The 25,544-nt window shown below is 44.4% G+C and overlaps 1 protein-coding gene across 2 annotated transcripts; it reads right to left on the reverse strand.

Annotated features, from left to right (window-relative positions):
• On the reverse strand, positions 1–25,242 carry SEC24C (SEC24 homolog C, COPII coat complex component). Of its 2 annotated transcripts, XM_030334340.1 has the most exons (24): positions 25,139–25,242; positions 23,192–23,391; positions 20,961–21,096; positions 12,172–12,347; positions 11,380–11,742; positions 10,959–11,095; positions 9,655–9,723; positions 8,233–8,344; positions 7,885–8,012; positions 6,582–6,720; positions 6,253–6,368; positions 5,956–6,080; positions 5,645–5,836; positions 5,342–5,435; positions 5,023–5,139; positions 4,076–4,246; positions 3,298–3,394; positions 3,050–3,195; positions 2,685–2,823; positions 2,418–2,536; positions 2,143–2,322; positions 1,704–1,895; positions 1,381–1,470; positions 1–1,235 (listed from the first exon to the last, which is right to left on the reverse strand). In XM_030334340.1, the coding sequence occupies exons 2-24, from the start codon at positions 23,361–23,363 to the stop codon at positions 1,095–1,097; spliced, it is 3,351 nt and encodes a 1,116-aa protein (XP_030190200.1). In that variant the 5' UTR covers positions 23,364–23,391; positions 25,139–25,242; the 3' UTR covers positions 1–1,094. The 2 variants fall into 2 exon arrangements, with proteins under 2 accessions (XP_030190200.1, XP_030190201.1); XM_030334341.1 differs by lacking the exon at positions 9,655–9,723.
• Positions 25,243–25,544: the final 302 nt, after the last annotated feature.

Consider the following 25,544-nt stretch of genomic DNA (forward strand, 5'->3'; position numbering starts at 1 on the left):
TTACATCTTAATTTATTTTATTTCTTTACAAATTAAAGATGCATTGAAAAATAAACCAATGAAGAGAAATGAGAGGTCCGGAGCAGGGGCATCCCAGGCTGGGAGCAGGCAAGCCTGGCCACCATCAAGCCTAGCCCTTGTCCTGCCCCAGCCAGTTCAGGTTGGAAGATAACGGTCGGCCACTCTGTCAATACCAGAGCTTGAGTGGTGTCCCGGCAGGAGAGAACAGAGCTCCAGCCACCTCTGCCTCTCCCCTCTCAACAACTCCCAGCTTGGAGAAGCAGTGTTTCCAGTGGGAGTTCAGAGTGGGATGGGGCTGGCTCTGTGAGGTATTGCAAATTGATGACCAGGCTCCCAACAGAACCATCCAGTGTTGGAGCCTCTCCAGCTGGGAAAGAGGCTGTTACCTCTCCCAGGTCTTAATATTCTTTGCAACTCACTTCCCAGGCTCATTCATCTCTGACAATGTGCCTCTATCCACTTAGTGATCACCAATCATTGCAGGAGACAGAAGAGCTAATCAACCACTCTCCAACTTTGACTTGGCTGCTGACTTCCAGGCCCAAAAAGGACTGACCAACCACTTTTCTCTCCACCATCTATGGTCTATACCCCAGCTCTTGTGCACCTGAATGTTTCGTCCCTAATATAGGAAGTTTTTGATGACACTGAGCTGAATTAGCCCCTACCCACCCCCGTATAGTACCCCTGGGATTCCCACTCCTTCCTGCCTGCCCCTCTCTTCTTGGAGGCTGGTCTAAGGGGACACATAATATTGCCAGAGTCTGAGTGCCTCCAAATCCCCCAATACCGAATCATATACAGTGAACTGAGAAACTACATTCATTACGACAGGATTAGCAGGAAAAGGAGGGTAAAGTGAGGAGATAGGGGCACCTTCCATCAGCAGGACATGACAGAGTGGTAGGATACTTGATTCCAGAAAGGTGTCTCCTTATACCTCCCCCTCCCCCCAGAGAGACTGAGGTCAGCTTACATGACTTATAAGATAATGGAACTGTTCCAATTTCTCTGCCATCCTGGTGTACTTTCTGGAAGCTGGCCTGGGACCCTATGCCTTTTACCCACTTGCTCTAGCTCAGTAGCTGCCGAATTTCCTTGTGCATATGACAGAGAAAGTCCACATAGGATGCTCCCCCGCTCAAGCTCTTGTCTTCCACCAGGAAGTGCTTGAACAGCATCTCCAGCTTGTCCTCCTGTTTCACCACGATAAGCTATGGCCAGAAGACAGGGTCATGAGGCAGGGCCAAAAGGAATTAAACATGCCCTAAAATCCCATTATCCAATCACTTACTCCCACCCCCCATTCCAGGGGAGGACTTAACAAGGTAAGAAATGCAGAGTTTAGATCAGTGTTACCTTCATGTACCGTGACCTCTGTGCCCTTAAGCTATCAATGAGGCCTCGCACCTTCTTGGACAGTGGATTATCCAGAACTGGCAGAACACTCTGCAACACAAAATTCATTTATCCTTATGGTAAAATTCTCTGAGTCAAGGCAAAATGGGGCAGCAAAGAATTATTCATTATCTGAAACAAGCCTCGGAATAATGACAGCATCCCCCATCCCCTCCAAGGATTCCCTGCTATTAAAGGGGACTAGCATACAAACTTTACTGACTCCCACTCATATCACAAAATGCTTTTCCACACCCATATTCCCCTTGACTTCCTGCCCTCACCAAGCCACTGGTGATCTGACTGAAGGAGGAGACACTGAAGAGGCTCTGGACAACACCCTGTTGGACACTTGCTCCCACCCACAGGAAGAGGTTGAGCCCATTCTCCAGCAAGTATATATCCCCATTGCTCAGACGCTCTTCAGATGCTCGAACTGCTGGTGGTTCAGTGGCACTCTCAATGGGAGACTTTGTCTAGACAAAAGGAAGGGGCAAGAGGTTATTTACCAAGGACCATAAGACAAGTTTGCCCCTCACCACACACACGTGAAATTTCAGAAAGCTAAATCAGTAACTCTTTCAGTGTGAAAATTACATCAGATAATGTAGGTTAGAAACAAATTCACTAGAGTCAACCACAGATAATATTAACCTTTCCCTTCCTCCTTCTATGATGCCCCTTTCTCAGTGCAATGTCTCACACCCCAGCCCTTAGTCGCACCAATGGTAGGAGCCGAGGATAAAAGAAGACATTGGTCTCGGCCACATCCATGGAGGTAACCAGCTGTCGGACGTAGGCACGGTCATCAGTAGTGACTTCAGCTCCAGGCTGCAGGACATCACTCTTCAACACACAGTTCAGGTAAACTGGGAGTAGCTTCATGCACTCAGGAAGGATCAACTGCAGGGGTTATCAAAGTAAAGTTAATAATCATGAGAAGTCTCTCCCAAATGCAAAAATTTGTCCTAACAATTCCTCCAACATGCTTGTCCCACCTGTCCTGCAGAGGAGGGGCTGGCACAATTCTTTCTGTAACAGGCCAGGATCTGGGCACACTGAGTGATGAGAGTGTCACGAACAGTCTTCACAGGGCTATTTAGGACCCCCCGGTATGCTGGATGTGAAAGGGAGACAGCACAGTCACTGGCTAGCCACCCCATCACATGTGCTTTCCCACCATCACACCTACCCGGGAATGCTGAATCACCAACAACCACCTTTCTCTCAGCCCCAATCCCCCCTCGCCCTGCCTCTACCCTCACCAAACTTGGCCATGTAGTTGATGAGTGTGTCAGTCTCACAGTTTCGATACAGATCAGCCAGCTGGGTGCAGCAGTTCAGGGCCAGGTTGTGGATGCGGAGCCGTCGCTGCCCTGCACAGCTGGTGTAGAGCAGAGCACACTAGGGGAAGGGAGAAAAGGAGAATTCATACCCCTCCCTCACCAAAGCCCTCTGAAAAACTGCTCCTTTTGCTATATTAGTAAGATAGAGGAAAGACATGAGCCATCCCTTCCCCAGCCTCTTCTAGTCCTCTCCACCCACCTCTTATCCTCTTCCCTGCAGCCTATTTATATCCAGTACAATGAACTTGACAGTTCCTCCCCAACCCCTGCCTCCTGCCTGCTACCTGCAGGAGGGCTCCACTCTCTTCATTGAGCCGATCATCATGCTTGAACTCCACAGTCACCGTCTTGTCCCCGTCCAGCCCAGCCAGCTCCACATCTGTTGTGTTGCTCATGTAGAAAGCCCCAAAGAAATCTACAGCACGGATACCTGAAGCCACATGGATAGAGTCAGGGCTACAAATACGACAGGTGCCACTTGCCTCCCTTCCAGATTTAGCCCCCAACCTGCTCTTCTCCAACCAGGACTGACCAGTGCTTGTCCGAACACGCATCACAGCATCAAAGCCAACAACCTTCTGTACGTCCCGACGCAGGTCACTCAGGAACCGTTCCTGGTCATTCTCCACCTGCAGCCCCCCCAGGCCCAGAGTCACATCACTGACTACATAATACCCTGCAGATTATCTCCCTGCATCCCCTCCACTCTACAAGCTGCTGAATCATAGTAACAGTGACGATGATAATAATGATAGCTTTTAAGCATTTGCTACAAGCCCAGTACTACATTAAGTATTTTACATATAACTACTTATTCCTGATAATAAATCTTAAGTATTAAAATCCCATTTTATAGGGGCACCTGGGTGGCTCAGTCGGTTGAGGGCTCGACTCTTGATTTTGGCTTGGGTGTGACCTCACGGTCATGGGATTGAGCCCTGCATCAGGCTCCACGCCGGACATGGAACCTGCTTGGGATTCTCTCTCTCCCTCTCCATTTGCCTCTCTATCGCTCAGAAAAATGGGGGGTTGGGTAGAAATCCCATTTCACAGATGAAGAAACAAAGAAAAAATAAGTAATTTCTCCTAGGTTATATAGTGAGTATTCTGGGAGGGCCAGAATAACAGCTGAAGACTGATTCCAACCCCATGCTCCTAACCACTACCCTTGTTACTCTCTTCTTTACATTATGGGGTCTTCTCCTCCAACAGTATTCCTATTAATGAGTCAGCAGCCAAAGAGCTGCTCCACACGTAGGCAGACATTGTCTGTCCGGCTTCCACCTGCCACCCAGAGTCCCATGCCCTACCTGAAAGCAAGCATATTTGTAGACAGAGCCACCAGTGAGCTGGGGTACAACAGAGAGCGTGGCCACATCCACATACTGGTTAGGGAAGAGGAAGAGGTCTACACAGCAGCCTTGGGCCACACACTCTTTGGCCAGGGTCTGATAGGCACCTGTCTGAGGCTGGAACAGAGTCTGGGAAGGAACAGGAGAAAACATTCGAATATCTCAGCTCTACCCTATTTGAAAACTGTATATTTAATATGGGATATTCAAATATATGTAAGACTTCAGATCTACCTCATAAGCATTTGCAGGAGTAGTAGAACATTCTCTTAAAAAGAAGAATCTATCAAGGGGCACCTGGGTGGCTCAATCAGTTGAGCATCTGACTTTGGCTCAGGTCATGATCTCATGGTTCATGAGTTTGCGCCCCACATCAGGCTCTGTGCTTACAGCTCAGAGCTGGAGCCTGCTTCAAATTCTGTGTCCCCCTCTCTCTCTGCCCCTCCCCCACTCACACTCTGTCTCCCTCTTTCTCTCAAAAATAAACATTAAAAAAAGAAGAAGAATCTATCGAGCGCTTTGGGATGAGATGGGGTAGAGAGGTGTGGGAGCACTGGAGAAGGTTGGCAGTCATGGACCTGACATGTGAAAGGGGAGAGTGTCTCATCCCAGTCCCCCTCAAGAAAGTTGAGAGTATTGCATTGTGGGGGCCCCTGAGTGTCCGACTTCAGCTCAGGTCATGGGCTCATGGTTTGTGAGCATCAGCCCCACGTAGAGCTCTCTGCTGTCATTGCAGAGCCATCTTCGGATCCTCTGTCTCCCTCTCTCTGCCCCTCCCCCTCTCATGCTCACACTCTCTCTCTCAAAAATAAATACACATAAAAAAAAAAAAAAGTACTACATTATGAAGAGTCACCACCTTCCTCTGTAATAGAAAGTTCTCCCCCCATCTCCCAATCCCACACCTTCTCCTTGTCTGTGTTGATCAACTTCCTGTCGTCTCTGTTCTTCAGTTTCCCTGGGGCCTCTGCAATGGGCAGGGAGGTGTGGAACAGAAACAGCTTCCCTGCACACTCAGCAGCCTAGGAAAGAGAGGACTACTTGTTCATTCTTTCCTTTATTCAGCTATTCATTCATCCCTTCCCTCATCATTTATTTGGTGCCAATTATGTCAGATACGCTGACTCATTGGGCAGTCATCAATCACTAAAGAAAGTTATATCCCAGGGAGTAAGATGGTCAGAAGAAAGTGAGGCAGAGAAGTTGCCAGGGTTCTAGCCTTACCTTTAGAGCCTCCATCCCAGCCTGGATAACTGGAGCAAATACTGTCTCTGTCTCTCTTGTGTCTGCAAACATTTCAGAAATCTGGTCCAATAAGCTGAAAAGATAGATGATGGGAGGCAATCAAAATTGCTATCCAGATTCAATGCCTTAGCCCTCAATTCACTGAAGAATCATGTTCCCCCCACCCCAGACTGAAAGCTCCTGAGGCACAGTCCCTGTCCATCTGCTGACCCCTCTGCTCGACTGACTTTCTCTGATTGTCTCTACCCCATTCCCACTTTATCCCCACAATCTGGCTCTTACCTGGTGATGACTGCCCGAGACTCACTGACATTGACCAGGAAGCCATCCAGCAGTGGCACAAACATGTCAGCCACATCAGATACAACCATCATCTGTGGCTGGGCCAATGAGCTTTTCACATTGTAGAAGTGGAGCACCTTATTATAGGTGACAAAGCCAACACGGATTGCTGACTCTTCTGCTCCACCCTCCCTGTAGAAGGTAACATTGTTACCCACACTTGGCCACCTTCTCCACCTACTGAGTCAACCAGAACCCACCCCCACCCCAGTGATTATCCAAAAAAAGAACCCTGGCTCCGTAAGTCTCACCTAGGTAGAAAATCTAACAGTGACTTGAGCTCCTCACAGAGGAGCCTAACAAGACCACTTCTGATGGCATTGTAGGAGACATCAATCATGAAGATAAAGGCAGGAGGGCTGGGAAACTTATTGTTCTGCAAAGGAAGGAAATGTTGGGGAGAGAAGGGCATTGGTAAGCAGGCTAGTTGACTATAGAGAAGTCAATATCAGAGGGGACAATGAAAGGGTGAGGAAAATGAACACAGCAATTCTCAGCTGTCTCACTGTCTTCCACCCACTTCTCCTCCCCATGCTACTTTCTCTTACCTTGCAGTAATCTACAGTGGCCAAGAATTCATAAGAGCCCAACGATAGCTCAGGACGGTCATAAGCATCCACACGTTTGCCGGTATGATCCAGATGTTGAAAATACTGGGGGGGAACTGTGGGGAGTACGTCAGAATATTACTCAAACGTCCACTCTCAATCTTAGTAGTCTTGCACTGGCTAAGCTCACTCCACCACCCCACATCCCCATATGTGCCCTACTTCCACAGTTCCTGAATAAGGGAACCTTACCTATCTAACTAGAAAGAGAATAATGAAGATGCAATTCAGAACACCCCCCCCCCCAATCCCAGCCTCTGTGAACATACCATCATTGATACAACTGCAAAAGCAGCACTGGAAGCGCCTCCCTCCCTCAATGAATTGCATGAAGGGGCACATATATGCTTTGCAGCGATTGCAGCGCAAAGGGCCAGATTCCCCATGGTCCACGACATACGGTGAAGCCTAAGGAGCAAAGGGGAGGGGCTCAGACAAAGGAAAGCTACAGCGGGTTGAGACATGTGGCAGTAGATGAAGAAGAACAACCTGGAGGGGAGAAGGGCATGGTTGAGATACCTTGCCTGAGGAGGGAATACAGTGAAAGGGAATGAAGACAAACGATGAGGGTACCAGGCACAGGAATGTCCCTAAGAGTTCAAATTCTATAGTCCCCTCTTCTTACTCCTCATCTCCACAACTCCCCTTCTTGAAAGAGAACTGTGAAAGTGGCCCTAACAAATCAGGGGCTGCTATAAGCATATAAGAAGAAAGCCAAAGATTCCCTAGGATTCTCGTTTCAGGCCCTATCTTCAATTCTCTTCACTCTTGCCCTAGGGATCTTGACTCTGCTTCCTTCCCCAACCAGGTATTTATGACACTGATCCTCCCCATCCCTGGATATCTGTGACATCTACCACTGTCTCAACTAGATGCCATGCTACAGATAAGAGACCAGCAGCTAAATGTCTAACCATCCCCACTGAGATCCAGAGAGAAAGAGAAAAACACAGTGCAAGACAGAGAAGCAAGATGTAAAGTGAGCCAGTTATAGAGAAATCCACTCTAAATTCATTAAGCCAGGCATAAACAGACTTTCCTGCCAAAGCCTGGCAGAGCAGCTGACAAGTTCTCTCTCTCTCTTTTCTTGCTGATTTCAGGTATTGAGGTGAAAAATCAGGGCCCAAGCCAGATAAGAGAAGGACTATTGGACCCTGATCTACCTTTTTCCCTTATATGATTTCCTAACATTCCCTAACTCACCAGGGATGTTAGGACAGTATAGAATAAAAGTAGAATGATGTACCTGTAATCATCTGGAGATGACCGTAAGGCTTCTGCATTCAGCTGTCTCCTCCCCTACAAGTTGGCCCTGCCTCTTTTCAGTTTGTTTCCCATATGGACCATGCTCCCACCCAACAACTTCTTGGGCTTTTACTCTCATCACAACCACACCCATCAGGCATGGGCCCTTGGGTAGAAAGCTATTGAGATACTCTCCCTTCCTGCCCAACCAGGACTTCTTTCATTGTGACTGCTAGAATCACTTTCAGGAAGAAGTCTTATGCCCCCTCTTTTCCTCCCCCCTCTCTTCCTCCCTTTCATTATACTCCAGTCCCTTCCCTGACTCACCTCCTCTGGTGGCAGCCTTGCCAGTGGCTTGATGACAGCTGCTAGAGGCACCTGGGCTTGTTTAGCCATGTCAGATGTGCAAGGGATATTATAGGATGTGCATCGGATGTATCGGGGACTTGCATTCCCTGAAGTAGGAGGTAGAAAACCTAAGTCAGATCACAGAATCCCTCTAGACACCAGCTCTCCATTGCTGATCCACCTCATCACCCCGACATATGCTAGAGCTGATGGCGGCTTTTCCCCTAGAGGGACTGGTCTCTGATTAAAGACTAACAGAAGCCCTATCCATAAGCTGATAATCTTGGAGAAAAGGCCCTCACAGGAAGGAATTAATACCCTTCTTACCTTGGTCTCTCACCAGGAAGTTGGTGGTGACTAAGGGTGGCACCTGGCCCCGTACTCCAGTAACAAATGGCTCTGAACCCCGGTTGTTCCTGTCATCCTCAATAACCTGAATCTGTAGGGAAGAAATGAAATGAGTGAGGGTGACACAAGAAAGGGAAGTACCAGGTCCTAGAAAACCAGGAGAAAGAAAGGCTAGAGCTACTGCACAGAAACTAGTAATTTACTAAGAACACCTCATGCACCAGGCCTGCTCTCGTTCTGGAGATCACATAAAATGCTACAATGCCAATCTTCCGCTCTATAATCAGTAGCAAGATGCTGTACAGTCAACACTGAGAAAGGGCTTCTTTATGAATTGCCCTGACCCCCAATCAGTGGTGACCACCCCATTATTCCCCCCACTCCAGGAAAGTTCCAGCTCTCATCACAAACCTTCAAATATATCAGATTTCACTTCCCTCCCACATTACATGCCCCCCCCACCCACTCCTCTCACCAAGACACATTCTGAGTCAGAGCAGGAAAACAGACAACAATAACCATGTAAAAATGAAATCTACCTGGAATGACTCTACACTCAATGAAAGTAGAAGGGACAGGGTGAGGAGAGGATTAAACAGAAATGAACAGGTAAGGTGAGGAAGCAGATGCTGCCTTATTTTCAGGTAAGCATCCGTGTGTAAATATGGGAGAAGAGGATTAAGTACCCAATCCTTACAAGCCCAATCCTCAGTCCCCCACATTTTGACAGATCCAGCAAAGGAAAGGAAAAAAAAAAAAGATTTTGCAAAGCTGGTAATCAGATCTTTGTGTAGGCTGATGACCTTTGGTCAGTACTTCAAGATGGTTTGTAAAACCAGAAAAAGTAAAGGGAGAATAAGACTCCATATTACATAGGAGAAAGAGTTGAAGCTTAGAAATACATCAGAGTCAAATAGACTCTCCAGATGAGAAAGTGGCCCACACTTTCCCAAACCAGTAGTCTCTTCCCCTGTGAGAAATACCAGTATCCCAAACTTGTACATTAGTAGTCACCTACCCAAAGTTTTTCCACAAGCTGTAGACATATCAGTCCCAAAGGGGAAGGACCTACTACTCAACTTTGTCCTGTTCCTTCAAATGTCACATGCAGGCTCCTGGAGGACCCAGCAGAACTAAAACCAAAGCTTAACATGCCACCTTACAGCCTGGTCTTCTACCACCCCATACTCAAGGTACTGCCAAACAGCTTGTTATTTCATTACATGGTGACTTGAGACATGCACATCCTTCTGGTTTGTAAAAGCGAGGGTCTAGAAGGACTAAGGGAAGAGGGTGGAGAGGGATGGACATGGTGGATGAGGTGAAGATGAGGTCACAGGCATGCATGGGTGGCATTAACACAGGGATGACACGCACACACACACCACCCCCTGCACTTACTGGACTAGGAATGGCATCAGGGTCTATTCTGTGCCTGGTTTTCTGCTGAGGAGGCAGCTCATTGAGTTGCTTTTAGTGTTTTAATAATAAAGGCAGCAGGGGAATACAGGGAGGGAGACAAAAGAACAAGAAGCAGATGTTACTTCTCTTGACCCTGATGAATTAGACATGAATAGCTGGAGCCCAGCTCATACTGCTGAAATCAGGCCCCCTCTAGGTCAGAAATTCCAGGGCTCTCTGGCCCAACACAGAGGCTTTAATGGCTCAGACTATGATGTAGAAAGATAAAGTGGCAAATAGGAAGCAAGTTTTAGAGAGAGGGGCTGAATGGGAGAAATCTTAAGAAGGAAGAAGAGGGATGTTCCCCCCAAAAGGCCAAACTCCCATCTAAGGACCGTGCTTATGCTTAAAGAAGCCTTTCCTCACATCCAACCCAGATTCTACTTCTCCCTGAAGGAGACGAAAAGGAGGGGCTGCTTAATCCTCTAGGGTCGCTCTTAGCCAAAAGGGTCCTTCACCATGGTAATTCCCCAAAGGAAGAGGAAAGAGAACAGAATGGAATATGACAATGGCTAAGCATGGTGAGGTAACTGACATAGCAAATGTTGCAGACAGAACTATAAAATAGCCCCCACTTGGGAGTACAGTCCCAGCCTCTATTCCAAGTAGGATAAGGAAGCCCTAAGGATTCTGATGATGGCTGTAAGAGTGAAATTCACCCCCCTCCTGGGAGAAGCAGCTTCCCCACATTGCCCTTATAAACTGTAGATCACTTTTCCCCCTCCACACAGCAGGATTCTAGCCAACAAAAGTACTGGAGGTTTCTTCCTAAAACACTGTCCAACTAGGGGCACAGAGAAACCAATTGAGGCTTTCCTTCTCTTAACACCTACCATCAGAGAATTCCTACCAGATCTACCCATTAAGAAGACTGCTATCCTACTAAATCTAAAAGGACAAGACCTGGACCCAGCTACTACTCCACAGAAGGGTAGAGGTTACCATGCTATGTCCAATAGTGGCAGAAGGCAGTACTCAACCCAGCTGTCTACTGACACTACTGATCACTCTTAGCTTTGCTTTCTTCCCTGCCCAGCTATAGAGTAAAAGTGCCCCCAAAAGATTTCTGGGGCCTCAAGTTCCAGTTCAAAGAGTCAAAAATTACATCTAGGTTCTATACCTAACAGAAGATAAATGAAAAGGGAAAATAATCAGAAAATGCTAGGCAAACATCTCATCTAGGTTGACTCACTTATCTGGCAGCCACAAACTCCTTCCCTAGGACCACATAAGTATCTACTTACAGGGCTTGGGATGGCATCAGGATCCAGGCGCTTAGGAGGCAGTGGTTGAGGAGGCCCAGGCTGACTGCCAAAAGTGGATGCTCCTGGGTAGGGACTGCCATAATTGGGCTGAGGGCCCCTGGCTGGTCCAAAGGAACCTGAAAGACAAGGGCACAGGTTGATAAATTCAAAATCCCCGATCTCTTCTTAAGGCCTCAGGGAAATGACTAGACTCCTATAAGTATAGAGGTAATGACCATTCAGAGAAAGACCACACTATCTGAACTAAAAGAAAAAAGAATGTCTTATAAATCCTACATCCTAGTAATAATACCCTGAAGCTACCCATCTAGTTCACCGCTTAGCAAGCAATATTAAACAAACAAAAACACCTGAATAGTTGAAGCCTTTGGCTTCTAGACAGACCTTGGGAAAAACTTACCATTTTGTTGCAGCTGATAGCCTGGCTGCTGGGAGGAGTGCATAGGTGGTGGTGGTCCTGGGGGCCCAGTCATCTGGCTGCCAGGAGGCAGAGCTTGAGGAGGAGGTGAGGACACATGGTTGGGCTGGCTCACAGAGGGCCCCCCAAAACCCTGTCCAGGCAGGAGTGGACCAGTCATCGAAGGCATCCGAGGACCCCCTGAAGCTGGGGATGTGAAGCTGGAGGCCTGTGGTGGGGCAGATCGCTGGGCCCCAAGATGACCCTGGCCCTGGCTAAGGGGAGGAGCCTGGCCCTGAGGATAGGAGCCATACAGACCAGAGTTGGGGAAACTTCCTGAGGCTGAGGCCAGCGATGTTGGTGGGCCTGAGAAGTAGAAGAGATACAATCAGAACCCTAGTCATTTTGCCTTCCTCTTTCCACATGAGAGGGGCAGGAATGACCATTCCTATCAGCTGGCCCTCAGAAGCACAAGAAATAAAAGGGATTCGGGTATACACCAGAGTCTGATGCTTTTGAAAAGAAGGGGAAGGTAGGGGCACCTGAGTGGCTGTCAGTTAAGTGTCCAACTTCGGCTCAGCTCATGATCTCACGGTTTGTGAGTTCAAGCCCCAAATCAGGCTGTGCTGACAGCTCGGGGCCTGGAGCCTGCTTTGGATTCTGTGTCTCCCTCTCTGTCTGCCCCTCCCCACTCACACTCTGTCTGTCTCTCTCTCTCAAAAATAAATAAACATTAAAAATATATATATTTAAAAAGAAGGGGAAAATAACAGTCCTGGGGTCATCAGTACTCACCATAGCCCAGCCCCACAGGGGGAAGGGCTGGAGCCACAGCACCACTGATCTGCATTCCTGCCAGCTGAGCAGTCACCTGTGCACTTGTTGGGGGAGGGCCAAAGGGCTGAAGCACAGCTGGCTGGCTGACCACAGGGGCCAATGGGACTGATCCAAATGGCTGAGACCCAGGGAACCTGTAAATACAAGGAAGGCAGAGGTAACAAGTAGGCTGGGAGACCCTTCAAAGTTGGCAGGAGCTCCACATCATACAGGAAACTATACTGTTCTACAGCATCTTCCTGTCATCCTGGGCTCTTTTATGGCTTCATGTTTTTGTATATTTGTAGATGTATTATGTTCCTGATGATCCACACTATGATTATTCATGGAAAATCTTGTTTTCCATTAGGTTCACTCCACAAACATATGCCAAGCACCCTCAGATCAGGTATTATTTATTCTACTAGTTAGATTATCACCTCCTCTGACTCAACAGAGTTAAACAATCAAAGTACTTATTACTTTGTCCTGGCTAAAGGTGTTAAGAGCAGAGTAAGTCATCTGAGTTTGACATTCTGTACTAATCAGAAAGATGATGCCAGCTCTACCAGAAAGGGACCAGGAAAACAGGACACAAACCAGAGAGCCTTCTAGCCAGGTTTATCTAGCAAAGCCTCATTACTTGGATAGTGACACTGGACATTCCCATGGTATCAGATGGCACATTAAAATATAAATACAAAATCATTCCAGTAGCATTGCATATCAACTAGTAACTAAAGTGGTGTTTTATGTTGATATTACTGCAGAAATCTACAACATAGATTATACATAAAAGCTCCATATGAGATTTCAAGAGTGAATCAAACTCTTCACAACAATAATCAGTTACACTTAAATTCTGATTTACTCTTCCTGCTTATTTTGTCTCTACTAAACAACTTGTACTTTATTATATTTTGTATAATAAATATATTTATTATATTAGTCTTGTAGTTTAACACTTTTCTTTCATTCATTCATTCAATTACTATTTTCTGAGTGTTATGCTAGTGAACCTTATCTCCCTGAGAGAGCAGCTCTGCATTTGTTGTCCTTTGTTGGGCTCTGCATTTTTTGTCTTCCATAGCACCAAACATACTGTTAGCTCCATAGCCTAACCCCATAAATCCTTGTCAGAATAATTATATTTCATGGTTACTACTCCATTAATATGGATAATACTATCAACTACCCAATGTTATTCCATCACATGCCTGAGTAATAATAAAATACCACCTTATCTCTAAGTAGCGTTACAACTTACAAAGCATCTCTAAGTGCTTTATTTAATGTAATCCTCACAGCAAAATGAGGACACAGCAGATAGAAAAGTAAGACATGAAGAGTGTAAGTGGCAAAGTAGGCTAGAACTACAGCCCAGACCTGATCTTAGTTCAATGTACTTTACTGTTTAATTATGAAGTGTAACATAAATAGAAAAAAAAAAAACATAAAACAAGTATTTACTGTTGAATAATTATAATACAAATACCAATGTAACTAAAAACCAGGTCAAGAAATAGAATACATTAGCACCCAAAGGCCCAGTGCTCCTCCCCTCCATCACAGCCCTCTCTCTTCTCCCAGAGGTAACCACTTTCCTAACTTCCTAATAATCATTCCCTTGTCTTTAAAACAACATAGTTCAGTTCTGTCACTTTTTAAAAAAATATTTGTTTTATTTATTTTGAGATGGAGCACGAGTGGGGGGTGGGGGTGGTGGGGAGAGAGGGAGAGAGAGAGAATCCCAAGTAGGCTCCACACTGTCAGCACAGAGCCCAATATGGGGCTCAATCTCACAAACAGCAAGATCATGACCTGAGCCAAAATCAAGAGTTGTACGCTCAACCAACTGAGCCACCCAAGTACCAGTTCTGTCACTTTTTTACACTTTTGTAAACAAAATCACTTCACATATACTCCTTGAGTTTTCCTCCTTTTGTTCAACCATGATTATGAAATTCATCTATGCTGTTGTATGTAGCATTTCCTTTCATCACTAAATGTTAGTCTGCTAAATAAATATGCCATGATTTACTTAAGTATTTTAATGTAGATCTCTAGGTTTTTCTAATTTTTTAATATTACAAACAATGTTGCTATGAACACTCATATACCTGTTTATATACATGAATTTTTCATATATATATATATATATATATATATATACATGAATTTTTCTAAGGCATGTATCTATGAATGAGTTGCTGGGTCATAAGGTATGTATATCTTTATTTTTTTTTAATGTTTATTTTTGAGAGACAGAGAGAGAGCAAGCGAGCACAAGTGGGGGAGGTACAGAGAGAAAGGGGGACAGAGGATCCCAAGTGGGCTCCATTCTGACAGCAGAAAGCCCAATGCAGGGCTCAAACTCACACACTGTGAGATCATGACCTGGGCTGAAGTCACTCAACCAACTGAGCCACCCAGGTACCCCTGTTATCTTTAATTTTAACAAATAATTCCAAGCTATTTTCCCAAAGTAGTTGTTCTAATTTGCATCTGATCACCGGTGGATAAAGAGTTCCTGTTATTCTTTTTTTTTTTTTTTAATTTTTTTTTTTTAACGTTTATTTATTTTTTGAGACAGAGAGAGACAGAGCATGAACAGGGGAGGGGCAGAGAGAGGAGGAGACACAGAATCTGAAACAGGCTCCAGGCTCTGAGCTGTCAGCACAGAGTCCGATGTGGGGCTCGAACTCAGGGACCATGAGATCATGACCTGAGCCGAAGTCGGACGCTTAACCGACCAAGCCACCCAGTCGCCCCATGAGTTCCTGTTATTCTGATAGTCCAGCAATATTTGGGACTCTCAGACTTTTTAATTTTGCCACTTTGTTGGATACATAATAGAATAGAATCTTGTTACGGCTTTTGATTTGTACTTTTCTCATTATTTATGAGGTTGGATAGCTTTTTAATATGTTTCCTCTCTTTTTCAAAATATCTTATATTGTACTCACACTACTTGTGATGATGTGAGATGATAAAGTCCCTACGCGATGAGATGAAGTGAAGTGAATGATGTAGGCATTGTGAAGAAGTATTGAGCTACTATTGACCCTCTGACAGTATGTCAGAAAGAGGATCATCTGCTTCTGGATTGCAGAAAGGGAGACTACTGTAATGGTTGCTTAAGGTTGAGAGAGTGGGGGACTGAAGAAATAGCTAAATAATGGTAGCTACTGAGCTAAAGGATATGGTGTTTTTTCTTGAGGTGATGAAAATATTCTAAATTGTAATGGTTGCACATTATCTGCGAATATATTAAAAGCCATTCAACTGTACACTTTATTTTTTATTAAGTTTATTTATTTTTGAGAGAGAGAGAGCACAAGCGGGGAGGGGCAGAGAGAGAGAGGGAGTCAGAGAATCCCAAGCAGGCTCCACACTGTGAGCATAGCCTGATGTGGGGATTCAAACTCACAAACTGTGAGATCATGACCTCAGCTGAAATCAAGAGTCAGACGCTCAACTGACTGAGCCACCCAGATGCCTCTGAATTGTACACTTTAAATGGATGAACTACATGATATGTGAATTATATCTCAATGAAGTTGTCTTCAAAAATGCAATCAAATAAAATTGCCCTAAAACCTCAGACCTCCCTCAAGCTTTTGCTCCTTCTTTAGCCAAGCATTACAAAAGAATTGGTCTATATTCTATCTCCATGTCTTTAGTTCCTATTCCCTTTCTCTTTAAAGATTCTTCTTTCTGGGTTAATTTTCCTTTCTTTCCTTAGTCTATCCCTTGATAATTTTCTCAACCAAGGTCGATACATGGTAAACTCTCAGTTTGTAAATATCTGTATTTGTACTCTCTCTTAGCCAGGTACATAATTCTACATTGACAATTACATTCCCTTAGTCCTTTCAAGGCACTAGTCTACTATCTGCTCTCTTTTAATAGTCTCTATTTAGTCTAATCAATTTTTTTTTTTTCTCTCTGAGAATCCTTTACAGCCTGGGTTGAGGGAGTGTGGTTGTTTCACATTTGCTTCTGAAAGATACTCCAATGATATCGCCACCCAAGATGACATTTTTTAAAAAAGCTTTGAGGGGCGCCTGGGTGGCTCAGTCGGTTAAGCGGCCGACTCCGGCTCAGGTCATGATCTCACAGTCCGTGAGTTCGAGCCCCGCGTCAGGCTCTGTGCTGACAGCTCAGAGCCTGGAGCCTGCTTCAGATTCTGTGTCTCCCTCTCTCTCTGACCCTCCCTCGTTCATGCTCTGTCTCTCTCTGTCTCAAAAATAAATAGACGTTAAAAAAAAAATTAAAAAAAAAAAAAGCTTTGAAAGGGGTACCTGGGTGGCTCAGTCGGTTGAGCGTCCGACTTCAGCTCAGGTCATGATCTCACAGCTTGTGAGTTAGAGCTCCGCGTCAGGCTCTGTGCTGACAGCTCGGAGCCTGGAGCCTGCTTCAGATTCTGTGTCTCCCTCTCTCTCTGCCGCAACCCACTTGCATTCTGTCTCTGTCTCTCTCAAAAATAAATAAACATTAAAAAAAATTTTTTTTAATAAAATAAAATAAAAAAACTTTGACATGGGGCACCTGGGTGGCTCAGTAGGTTGAGCGTCCAACTTCACCTCCGGTCATGATCTCATGATTTGTGAGTGTGAGCCCCCCATCGGGCTCTGCTGACAGCTCAGAGCCTGGAGCCCGCTTCAGATTCTGTGTCTCCCTCTCTCTCTGCCCCTCCCCCTCTCATGCTCTCTCTCTCTCTCTCTCTCAAAAATAAACATTAAAAAAATAATGATAATAAAAATAAAAAAGCTTTGAAACACAATTTGTATACCATTAAATTCATTCCTTTTAAGTGTACAATTCAACGATTTTTTGTAAATTTAGAGCTGTGCAACCATCACCAGAATCCAATTAAAAAAATTTTTTTTGATGTTTATTTTTATTTTTGAAAGAAAGACATATATGTATATATATCTAGTATAGATATATATAGTATATGTTTTTAAATTGTTACAGAATGAGGAGACTATATGCAAAATTTTAAAAAGATACTGTTTTTAGTAATCACATTTGTGATAGTGTTAGTATTGTTGTACTGAGACTGCTGTGTACAATAAGGGATAAAGTAAATGAGAAATTATGGCATATTTCAGTATTCTAATTCCATCATCCCCATAGTCTTAAGAAAAAGAAGAGATACAGGTATAATAGGTTAAGTAAAGGCTCTGTAGTCTTGAATTGGAAGTACAAATTTAAACATGTATATGTAGATATCTATAGATATGTAGATATGTGTTTCCTAGCTATGCTTACTGTAAAGGCCCAGGAGTGACCAATCAGTGAACGTGCCTAGTGCCCAGATTACGGCCACAAAATGTCATTTATCACCACCAAAATAAAGGATTTCTTGGAAAAATGCCTAATTCCTGGTCTGGGGCTTAAAATGTGTAAGACAATCCTAAGACATCTTATCATTCTCAAAGACTACTAGGGCCATGTCAGAAGTACTCAGGAGTCAACTTGAAGAAGCTCCCATTGGTCAAAGATGGAACACTCTAAACTTCAATAATGATGATAATTGCAGTTATCAAATATGTTTTTTTTAAAGTTTATTTTGAGAAAAACAGACAGAGAGAAAGAACCTGAGTGGGGAGTGGCAGAGAGAGAGAGAGAGAGAGAGAGAGAGAGAGAGAGAGAGAGAGAATCCCAAGCAGGCTCTGTGCCACCAGTGCAGAACTCATGAATGCAAGATCATGACCTGAGCTGAAGTCGGGATGCTTAACCGACTGAACCACCCAAGTGCCCCAAAACCCATCAAATTTGTTTAAATTCAGGGTGCCTGGGTGGCTTGGTTGGTTAAACATCTCACTCTTGATTTCGGCTCAGGTATGATGTCATGTTTTGTGTGATAGAGCCCCGTGTTCAGCTCTGGCTGACAGCATGGAGCCTGCTTGGGATTCTTTCTCTACCTCACTCTCTCCCTCAAAATAAATAAATAAAAACGTTAAAAAATATATATGTTTAGGAGCATCTAGGTGGCTCAGTTGGTTAAGCGTCCAACTTCGGCTCAGGTCACGATCTCATGGTTCACGAGTTCAAGCCCAGCATAGGGCTCGCACAGGACTGCTGTCAGCACAGAGCCTGCTTCAGATCCTTGGTCCCCCCCCTCTCTCTGCCCCTCCCCTACTCTCTCTCTCTCTCTCAAAAATGAATAAACATTTTAAATAAATAAAAATATGTATGTTTAAATTTGTAAATTCGAAATAACATTAAAAAAGAAGAGGTCACCTTCAGTAGGTAACAAAGGACCAATTCATTCCCTTATAAACTTGGAAATAAAGGTAAAGAAGCAAGCATTTAACCTATATGAGCTGCACAAGTAACCAAACAACACAAGAGGAAAACTGTAACAGTATTCAAACAATTAAATGAAAAACAAATGAATTCAAAAGTATCACCATTTTGAAAACCCAAGGAATTAATATACATATGTATTAAGCTCCAACAACTGCTAACGTTACAAAAAAAAGACAAGATATTAAGAAAGCAAGTCTCTGGATCCAGCTGCCAATTTGCAGAGAATACAGAGAAAAGAGGAACATGTTGAACTGTAATATGAATTTGGAACCAGAAGAATCAAGACTGTGGGAAACTCTTCAGGTCAATTGGCTTCAGTTCTTCAACAGATAAATAGAAAGAAAAGAAAGAGATGGAGGATGGCGGGTGCCTGGGTGGCTCAGTCAGTTAAGCATCTGACTCTTGATCTCGGCTTTGATCATGATCTCACGGTTTGTGAGATTGAGCCCCAAGTCTTGGGATTCTCTATCTCCCTCTCTCTTTGCCCCTCCCTCGCTTGCTCTTTCTCTAAGAAAGAAAGAAAGAAAGAAAGAAAGAAAGAAAGAGAACCTATCAACTTAAAGACACATCAAATTGTTTTTTGGTTTTTTAAACAGGTAAAACTAAACTGTGGTATCTAGGGATGTACATTTGGGTGTAAACTATTTTTTTTTTTTAATTTTTTTTTTTCAACGTTTATTTATTTTTGGGACAGAGAGAGACAGAGCATGAACAGGGGAGGGGCAGAGAGAGAGGGAGACACAGAATCGGAAACAGGCTCCAGGCTCCGAGCCATCAGCCCAGAGCCTGACGCGGGGCTCGAACTCACGGACCGCGAGATCGTGACCTGGCTGAAGTCGGACGCTTAACCGACTGCGCCACCCAGGCGCCCCATGGGTGTAAACTATTTTTAAAAACACAACAAAGTGGTTACTATAAGAGGATAATCATTACTCATGAGGATAAGGAGAGAGTTATGACTGTCAAATTGAGGCACGTGGAAGGGGCTTTTGGGGCGTGTGGCAGAGTTCTTTCTATTTCTTCATCTGGGTTGTAGTTACAAGGGTATTCACTTTACAATAATTTCCTAAGCCATACATTTGTTCTGTATGGATTTTTCTGTATGTGTTTTATATTATAATGAAAAGATCTATTGCATAAACAAACAAATAAATGTAAATGTGTTACTTCCCAGCTTAAAACTCTCCAATGGCTTCTCACTCCAACTAAAATCAAATTTATACTTCCTACTATGACTTACAAAGCACTACATGATACGGCTCTTGACTATATTTCTACCTTATCTCCTCCACACTCCATTCTGCTCTAGTCACGGTGGCATTCTTGCTCTTTCTCACACCCACTAAATTAATTTCTCCATCAGAGCCTTTACACTTGTTTCCTCTATCCAAGACATTCTTCTCCCAGATCTTTGGATAGCTCCCTGAGTCATTTCACAGAAGTTTCAAACATCACTTCAGAGAGGCTTTCCTTGACCAATGTATTTAAAACAGCTCCCTACCTCCTCACCAGACATTCTGTATATCCCTACTCTGTTTTATTTCTTATTTATATTTGTCTACTTGTTATCTTCTGTGTACTCCACTAGACTATAAATTCCACCAGGGCAGAGATTCGGTCTGTTTTGTTTGCTGCTTTATCTCCAACCTGTAGAACAACATCCAACACATAATAATACAAAATAAATATTTTTGAGTGGCTGAATGAATGAATGAATTTCTTATAATGCTTCTCAGTGTTTTCTAACACACAAGATTAGGGAGCACTTCCCAGGGTCTTTGCGATGCTAACATCTGATGCTAAAAATGTATATTCTGGACACCCAATAAAAATGTCAGAAAGTGACTCTTCCATTACCACACACCCTACTCACAGTTATACTTTATCCTTTGTTTACCAAAAAACAAACAATAGTCCAACAGAGATGACTTGCCTTCCCTTAATGGACTTCCATACAAAGACAGGTGTTTATTGGATCATGTACCACCAAAGTTTTTATCATTTATGTGGTTTTTCTTTGAGTATCTTTCTTTTCAAAACTGGTCACACCCAAACTTATCCAGTAAGTCCTACTAACTGCCTGATCTAGAGGAAAGGGAGAAGTCAGAAGAGACATAAATAATTCTGAGATCCTTTCTTCCTGTTTCTCCCTGAGGGCAGGCTCAGTATGATTGCAACAATTATTGAAGATATATGTCTAGTCAAGAAAAAAACTCAAGTTCACAGAAAGAATATACAAAAGAACTCAGGTACGAAGATGGGTTAATGATCTATGGAATAGACAACAGCAGCACCCATAATCTGGAAAAATGAAAACAAAATACAAAAAAGTAGAGGGAAGAGAAAAAAGGATCTAAGAGAAAGTCAAGAAAAAAGAAACAGGCCCTCATCCATTCCTAATCCTTCTAATTTCATCAGACCGATTTTAGGTTGACCCAAATACATACCTCTGCATCTGAACAGTGGAGCTCGGCCCATTCTGTACATCTCCTTGGCCAAACTGGCCATAAGCAGCCTGGCCACAAGGGGCCTGTGCTGTTGAGGCTGGAGGTGCCTCTGAAGAAGGTGGGGCTCTTGACACACCTGAGGGTAAAGGACAGAAACTAAGCAATTGGGAAATAACTTTCTTCTCCACCCTGAGCAAGGAATATAAAGCAAGAATTAATAAGCTCAGAGCTTCACTGGCCCAGTGCCACAGCTTTGATATCAAAAGGATACCATGAACATGCAACTCCAGCTACAGCAGATTCTGAACATGGACGCCCAGTCAGAGAGTCTCCACTCTTCTAGACAGATATACTATACGTGAAGCTGTAACTAGAGCCACAAGAACATAAGGGCTTCCTGCAATCACCATACGCTTTCATACAATCCAGGACAGTCTAATGTTCTTACCCTAGACAAAAAGTCAACTCTTTAAAAAAAAAAAAAAAAAAAAAAAAAAAAAAGATTTTATTTTTAAGTAATCTCTACACCCAACATGGGGCTCAAAGTCACAACCTCAAGATCAAGAGTCACATGCTCCACTGACTGAGTCAGCCAGGTGCCCCAAAAAGTCAACTCTTTTAAGGAAAAGATCCTACTCCAGAACTCAGAAACTTTGAACATATGAGAAAGGTAGTACAGAAGGTGATCAAGTAATAAACCGAACTAATTTGTAAAGACAGGCTCCTGTTGGGGAGACTATTCTGCCAACCTCTTTTTCATATATTCTACTTATCCTAACCATCCACTTCTAAGTGTTGACGTTCCCAATATTACATGGCTCAGGAAAGTAATCTCAGGTTGGAGACTCTGCCCAGTGGTTCAGTCAGGACAGCTGACTTGCCATCTCACTAGTGGTGCCACCTTTGTCTTCACAAAAGCTGTACCCCAGCCCTTTTGCTCCTCAGAGCTCCTATCAAAGCTATTTCTACTACCCCTGACCATCCTTTCTGAATACTATCCCCAACCATCCTTCCCACATGAAATGCAGGGAATTAGTTACTCGGCACATCACTTTGGAAATGTTGCTGACCCCTGTTCAAACAATTGTTTTTCTTTTGCTCTGTTACTCAATAGAGATTAGACAATTAGACAATTTAGAACCTGCCTACAGGTTAATTAATCTGAACCCGTTCACTAGCCATCCCAGAACCAGATAGGTTTTCCTTTCAATAATAAAACTTCCCATTGAGGCAATGCCAAACTCCATCCTGATAAGCCAGGACATGACAGATCAGAGGTGGACTCTGTCCAGCCAAAGTCTCAACCCAGAATAAGGCTCTTCCAAAGACTTGAGACCTAATCTCACCACTTGACAATTTTTTTTCTCAAAATCATAATTAAAACGGTAATACTTCATTCATTTCCCAAATCTTACCTATGCTTTCTTGGTGCCTTCTTTTTCCCATATCCTTGTATGGAATTTACTATCTTAAAAAGTTATGCATAAAGCATTTGGCATTAACTCTTCAGCTAGCCTAACCAAAGATCTGCTGTTAACCATTTTCCAAAAAGCCTTATGGACAGTCTGTAGAGTACCAGCTGCTCTTCTTGAAAAAGCAATGTAAAAGGCAAACACTGATCCTAAGGCAGCAGATTAGTCTTCTCTTATTGTCCTGATATTACAGAGCATCTAAGAAGCAGAGGAAACTCAAGCAAAGGCAAAAAATGGTATCAGCAGAAAGATATGAGAAGCACCAAAATTTAGACACACAAACACCACACTTTTTATCCACGAATTAGTTTCCCATGTCCCAGGGTCATTTATAAATAGAACCATTAATCCAATGACAGGTATTACCAATATACATGCAGAACAAGTGATTTCAGGGAGACTTTAGGTCAACAGGAAATATTCAATCCTGGTCACAGGCTCTGAAAGAGCTGTGACCACAACCTTTCCATCCAGCTGTGAACAAAGCAGCCAGTTGAGGCTATACATACAGGATGACACTCACATGAAATGAACTGCCACTGAACCTGGAAGATGTGCTTCCATTAGATGTCTTAAGGCAGAACTTATGTAAAAACAGGGAAGGGAAGACTGCCCACAGAGTTCTCGTAACCGAGAGCCAGAGGCACGTTCCTCAATCCCAGTCATTCCAACTCTCTAGGCAGCTTCTGTAAGGCAATACCACCCAGCTTGAACACTACTGATTCCCCTCCAAGGCTCAAAGGAAACTTGGAAACATACCTGGGGGAGGTGTTTGCTGATAGCCTGGTACTGGGCCATTGTAGGCTCCATAGGAAGTTGGGGGTGCTGTGGACCCTGGTTGCCCACCATAGCCAGACTGATGATATCCTGGGTAGACAGGCTGGGGCTGCCCAAATGGCGGCACAGGTGGAGCTGACTGGTTGACGTTCATTATGAGTGCATCCCCAACTTGGTCTCACCTAATAGATGAGAGAGAAGAGAGATATTAGTCAAAATCAACTTCCTAAAGAGAGAACAACTATTCAGGGTAGAAAGTATAGATAAAAAAAGGACTGACCTTATCAGGCAGTTATCAGCCTAATTGTTCCCATACTACCACAAGATCTTTGTAATTTTCTGCCCCAGCCAGTAGCCACATTACCTCTTCAAAGTAAGGATTTGTTACTGTGAACCCCATGCTTTGTCACTGCCAGGAGGGTATAAATTTCAACTTCAGATAGGCCCCATTGGAATGGGGAATAGCCTCCATTCCCCAGTGGTATGATTTCTAGTGTCTAGTCACACAAGGAGTCCTGCCACTGATGAACTGCTGTGATATTATAAGTAAATGAAACAATGTTCCCACTTTCCATTCATTCACCCTAGCATCCATTCATTCAACAAACACTGAATACCCTCTAAAGTGCTAGTCATTTTCCATCACTCAGGCTACACATACAAAACAGATCAGTTAAATTCCCTCCTTCTCAAAAGACAAATTCTAGAGTAACTGATCAGAGAAATAAATTCTTTGGCTGAACTGCAATAATTCAAATGCTACTCCATCCCCAGTCTTTCCACCAAAAGAATGTATGGATTTGAAAACTAAAGCATTAAAATCATTAAATGCAAAGGACACCCAAAACTCTAGCAAGGTAACAGACACCAGTAAGTGCAGGCCAGGAACAAAAACTTCTCACAACAACATAGGAAAACAGTTCAAGGATCAATGACAAAGATTTCATGTAAAAAGATCATTCACCTATCCTTCAAGCAGAGGGACTTCAAGCAGATTTGGAGTATTCCAAATCCCATCACTTCTCCCAACTATCCCGTTTCTGCTCTCCTTATGTTTGTCATGAACATAGGCCACCACTAAAATTATGACAATCTCACCCAGCAACAGAGGAATGAATGTGAGAGCCTTTCCGGGGTCCTTCCAAGAACAAGACTATCTGATCACATCTGAACGCCTTATCGTTCAACTACCCTATACACAGATGGGGCACAGGAAGCAGGAGAGTTCACAGATGCTGTAGTGGAACAATGGGCCTCTCCCATTTGCTAAAGAGGGTCATCTTGATAATAGAAAAGCTGAGCTGCTCCTGGACTAGAATTCTTTAATCTTAAACCCATCTCAGGAGCTGTTCTTCCAAATCCTAAACCTTGCACAGGTCACAAACACTAAGCTTGACAGATGTCCCCTGCCCCTGTATCTTCCTAAATCAGTGTGGGGGCGGGGAGCGGAGGAAAGGAGCTTCTTCGCCAGGAAATAATCTCACACCCAAGAGTTTGGAGTAAGGCTCAAGTCTGGACTTCATTCTGGGTAGACAGCCGAGGGTGACAACCCAGGGGGCGGGGCAAGCTTCCTAGAACTCTGAAGGTAGTCGAGCTGTGGAGGCTGGGAGCGCCGGGAATCAAGACCAAGAAGTCAAGCTAGCTTCTCGGGCCACGACGAGAGGGCTGGTCCATTAAGCATGGAGATCGAGCGTCTCGCGCCCTTCAACAGGCTTGGGGCAGGAAGCGGGAGCCGGAATCTGGGCCGGGAGGAGAGAAGGGAGGGTCTAGGACTGATTCAGGATTGTGGATGCGTGAGGTGAGGGTCTCTCTCCGTGTCCCGCCCCCAGGCTCCTCCCTTCCTTCTCGGACGGGACCCCGATCAGGCCAGTGATACCCCGGCTTCTCCCCTGCTGTCCTACCCACCAACCTCCCGATGCCACTCCTCACCCGGCTCCAGATCCAGGTTCGACTTCGTTCCTAACGTCAAGGATCCCAGGCCCAACTTCCGGTTCCGAGGGGGCCTGAGCGTCGCCCCCGGAAGCTCCTCCCCCACGCTCCAGGGCCGGACACTCCTTCTGCCACGTCTGCAGTAGATGCGCGCGCAAGAACCCGGATGCCGCGCATGCGCCACGGCCTCTCCCGTCGTGGCTGCTGCCTGAGAGCCTCCGCAGGTTTTAGTGCATTTCTGCCTTTTACCCCGCTCCCCGTTCTGATCACGTTATGGTCCCACTAGCTGAGATGCGATTGAGAGTGACGCATTAGTGACCTCTAATCTAGATCCTGCAGTCACTTCCTGCTGACCCCTGGCCCCATTGATTTCCGTCTATGAAGTTGCTCTTATGACTCGCTGGTC

Source organism: Lynx canadensis, chromosome D2 (assembly GCF_007474595.2).
Source record: "Lynx canadensis isolate LIC74 chromosome D2, mLynCan4.pri.v2, whole genome shotgun sequence".
NCBI lineage: Eukaryota > Metazoa > Chordata > Mammalia > Carnivora > Felidae > Lynx > Lynx canadensis.

Coding starts and splice junctions, on each gene's coding strand:
- SEC24C (XM_030334340.1), bottom strand. CDS start 23,363: ATGAACGTCAACCAGTCAGCTCCACCTGTGCCGCCATTTGGGCAGCCC. Junction 21,097..23,191: donor TCAGCAAACACCTCCCCCAG/GTATGTTTCCAA, acceptor CTTTACCCTCAG/GTGTGTCAAGAGCCCCACCT. Junction 5,837..5,955: donor CTGTTAGATTTTCTACCTAG/GTGAGACTTACG, acceptor TACCTTCTACAG/GGAGGGTGGAGCAGAAGAGT.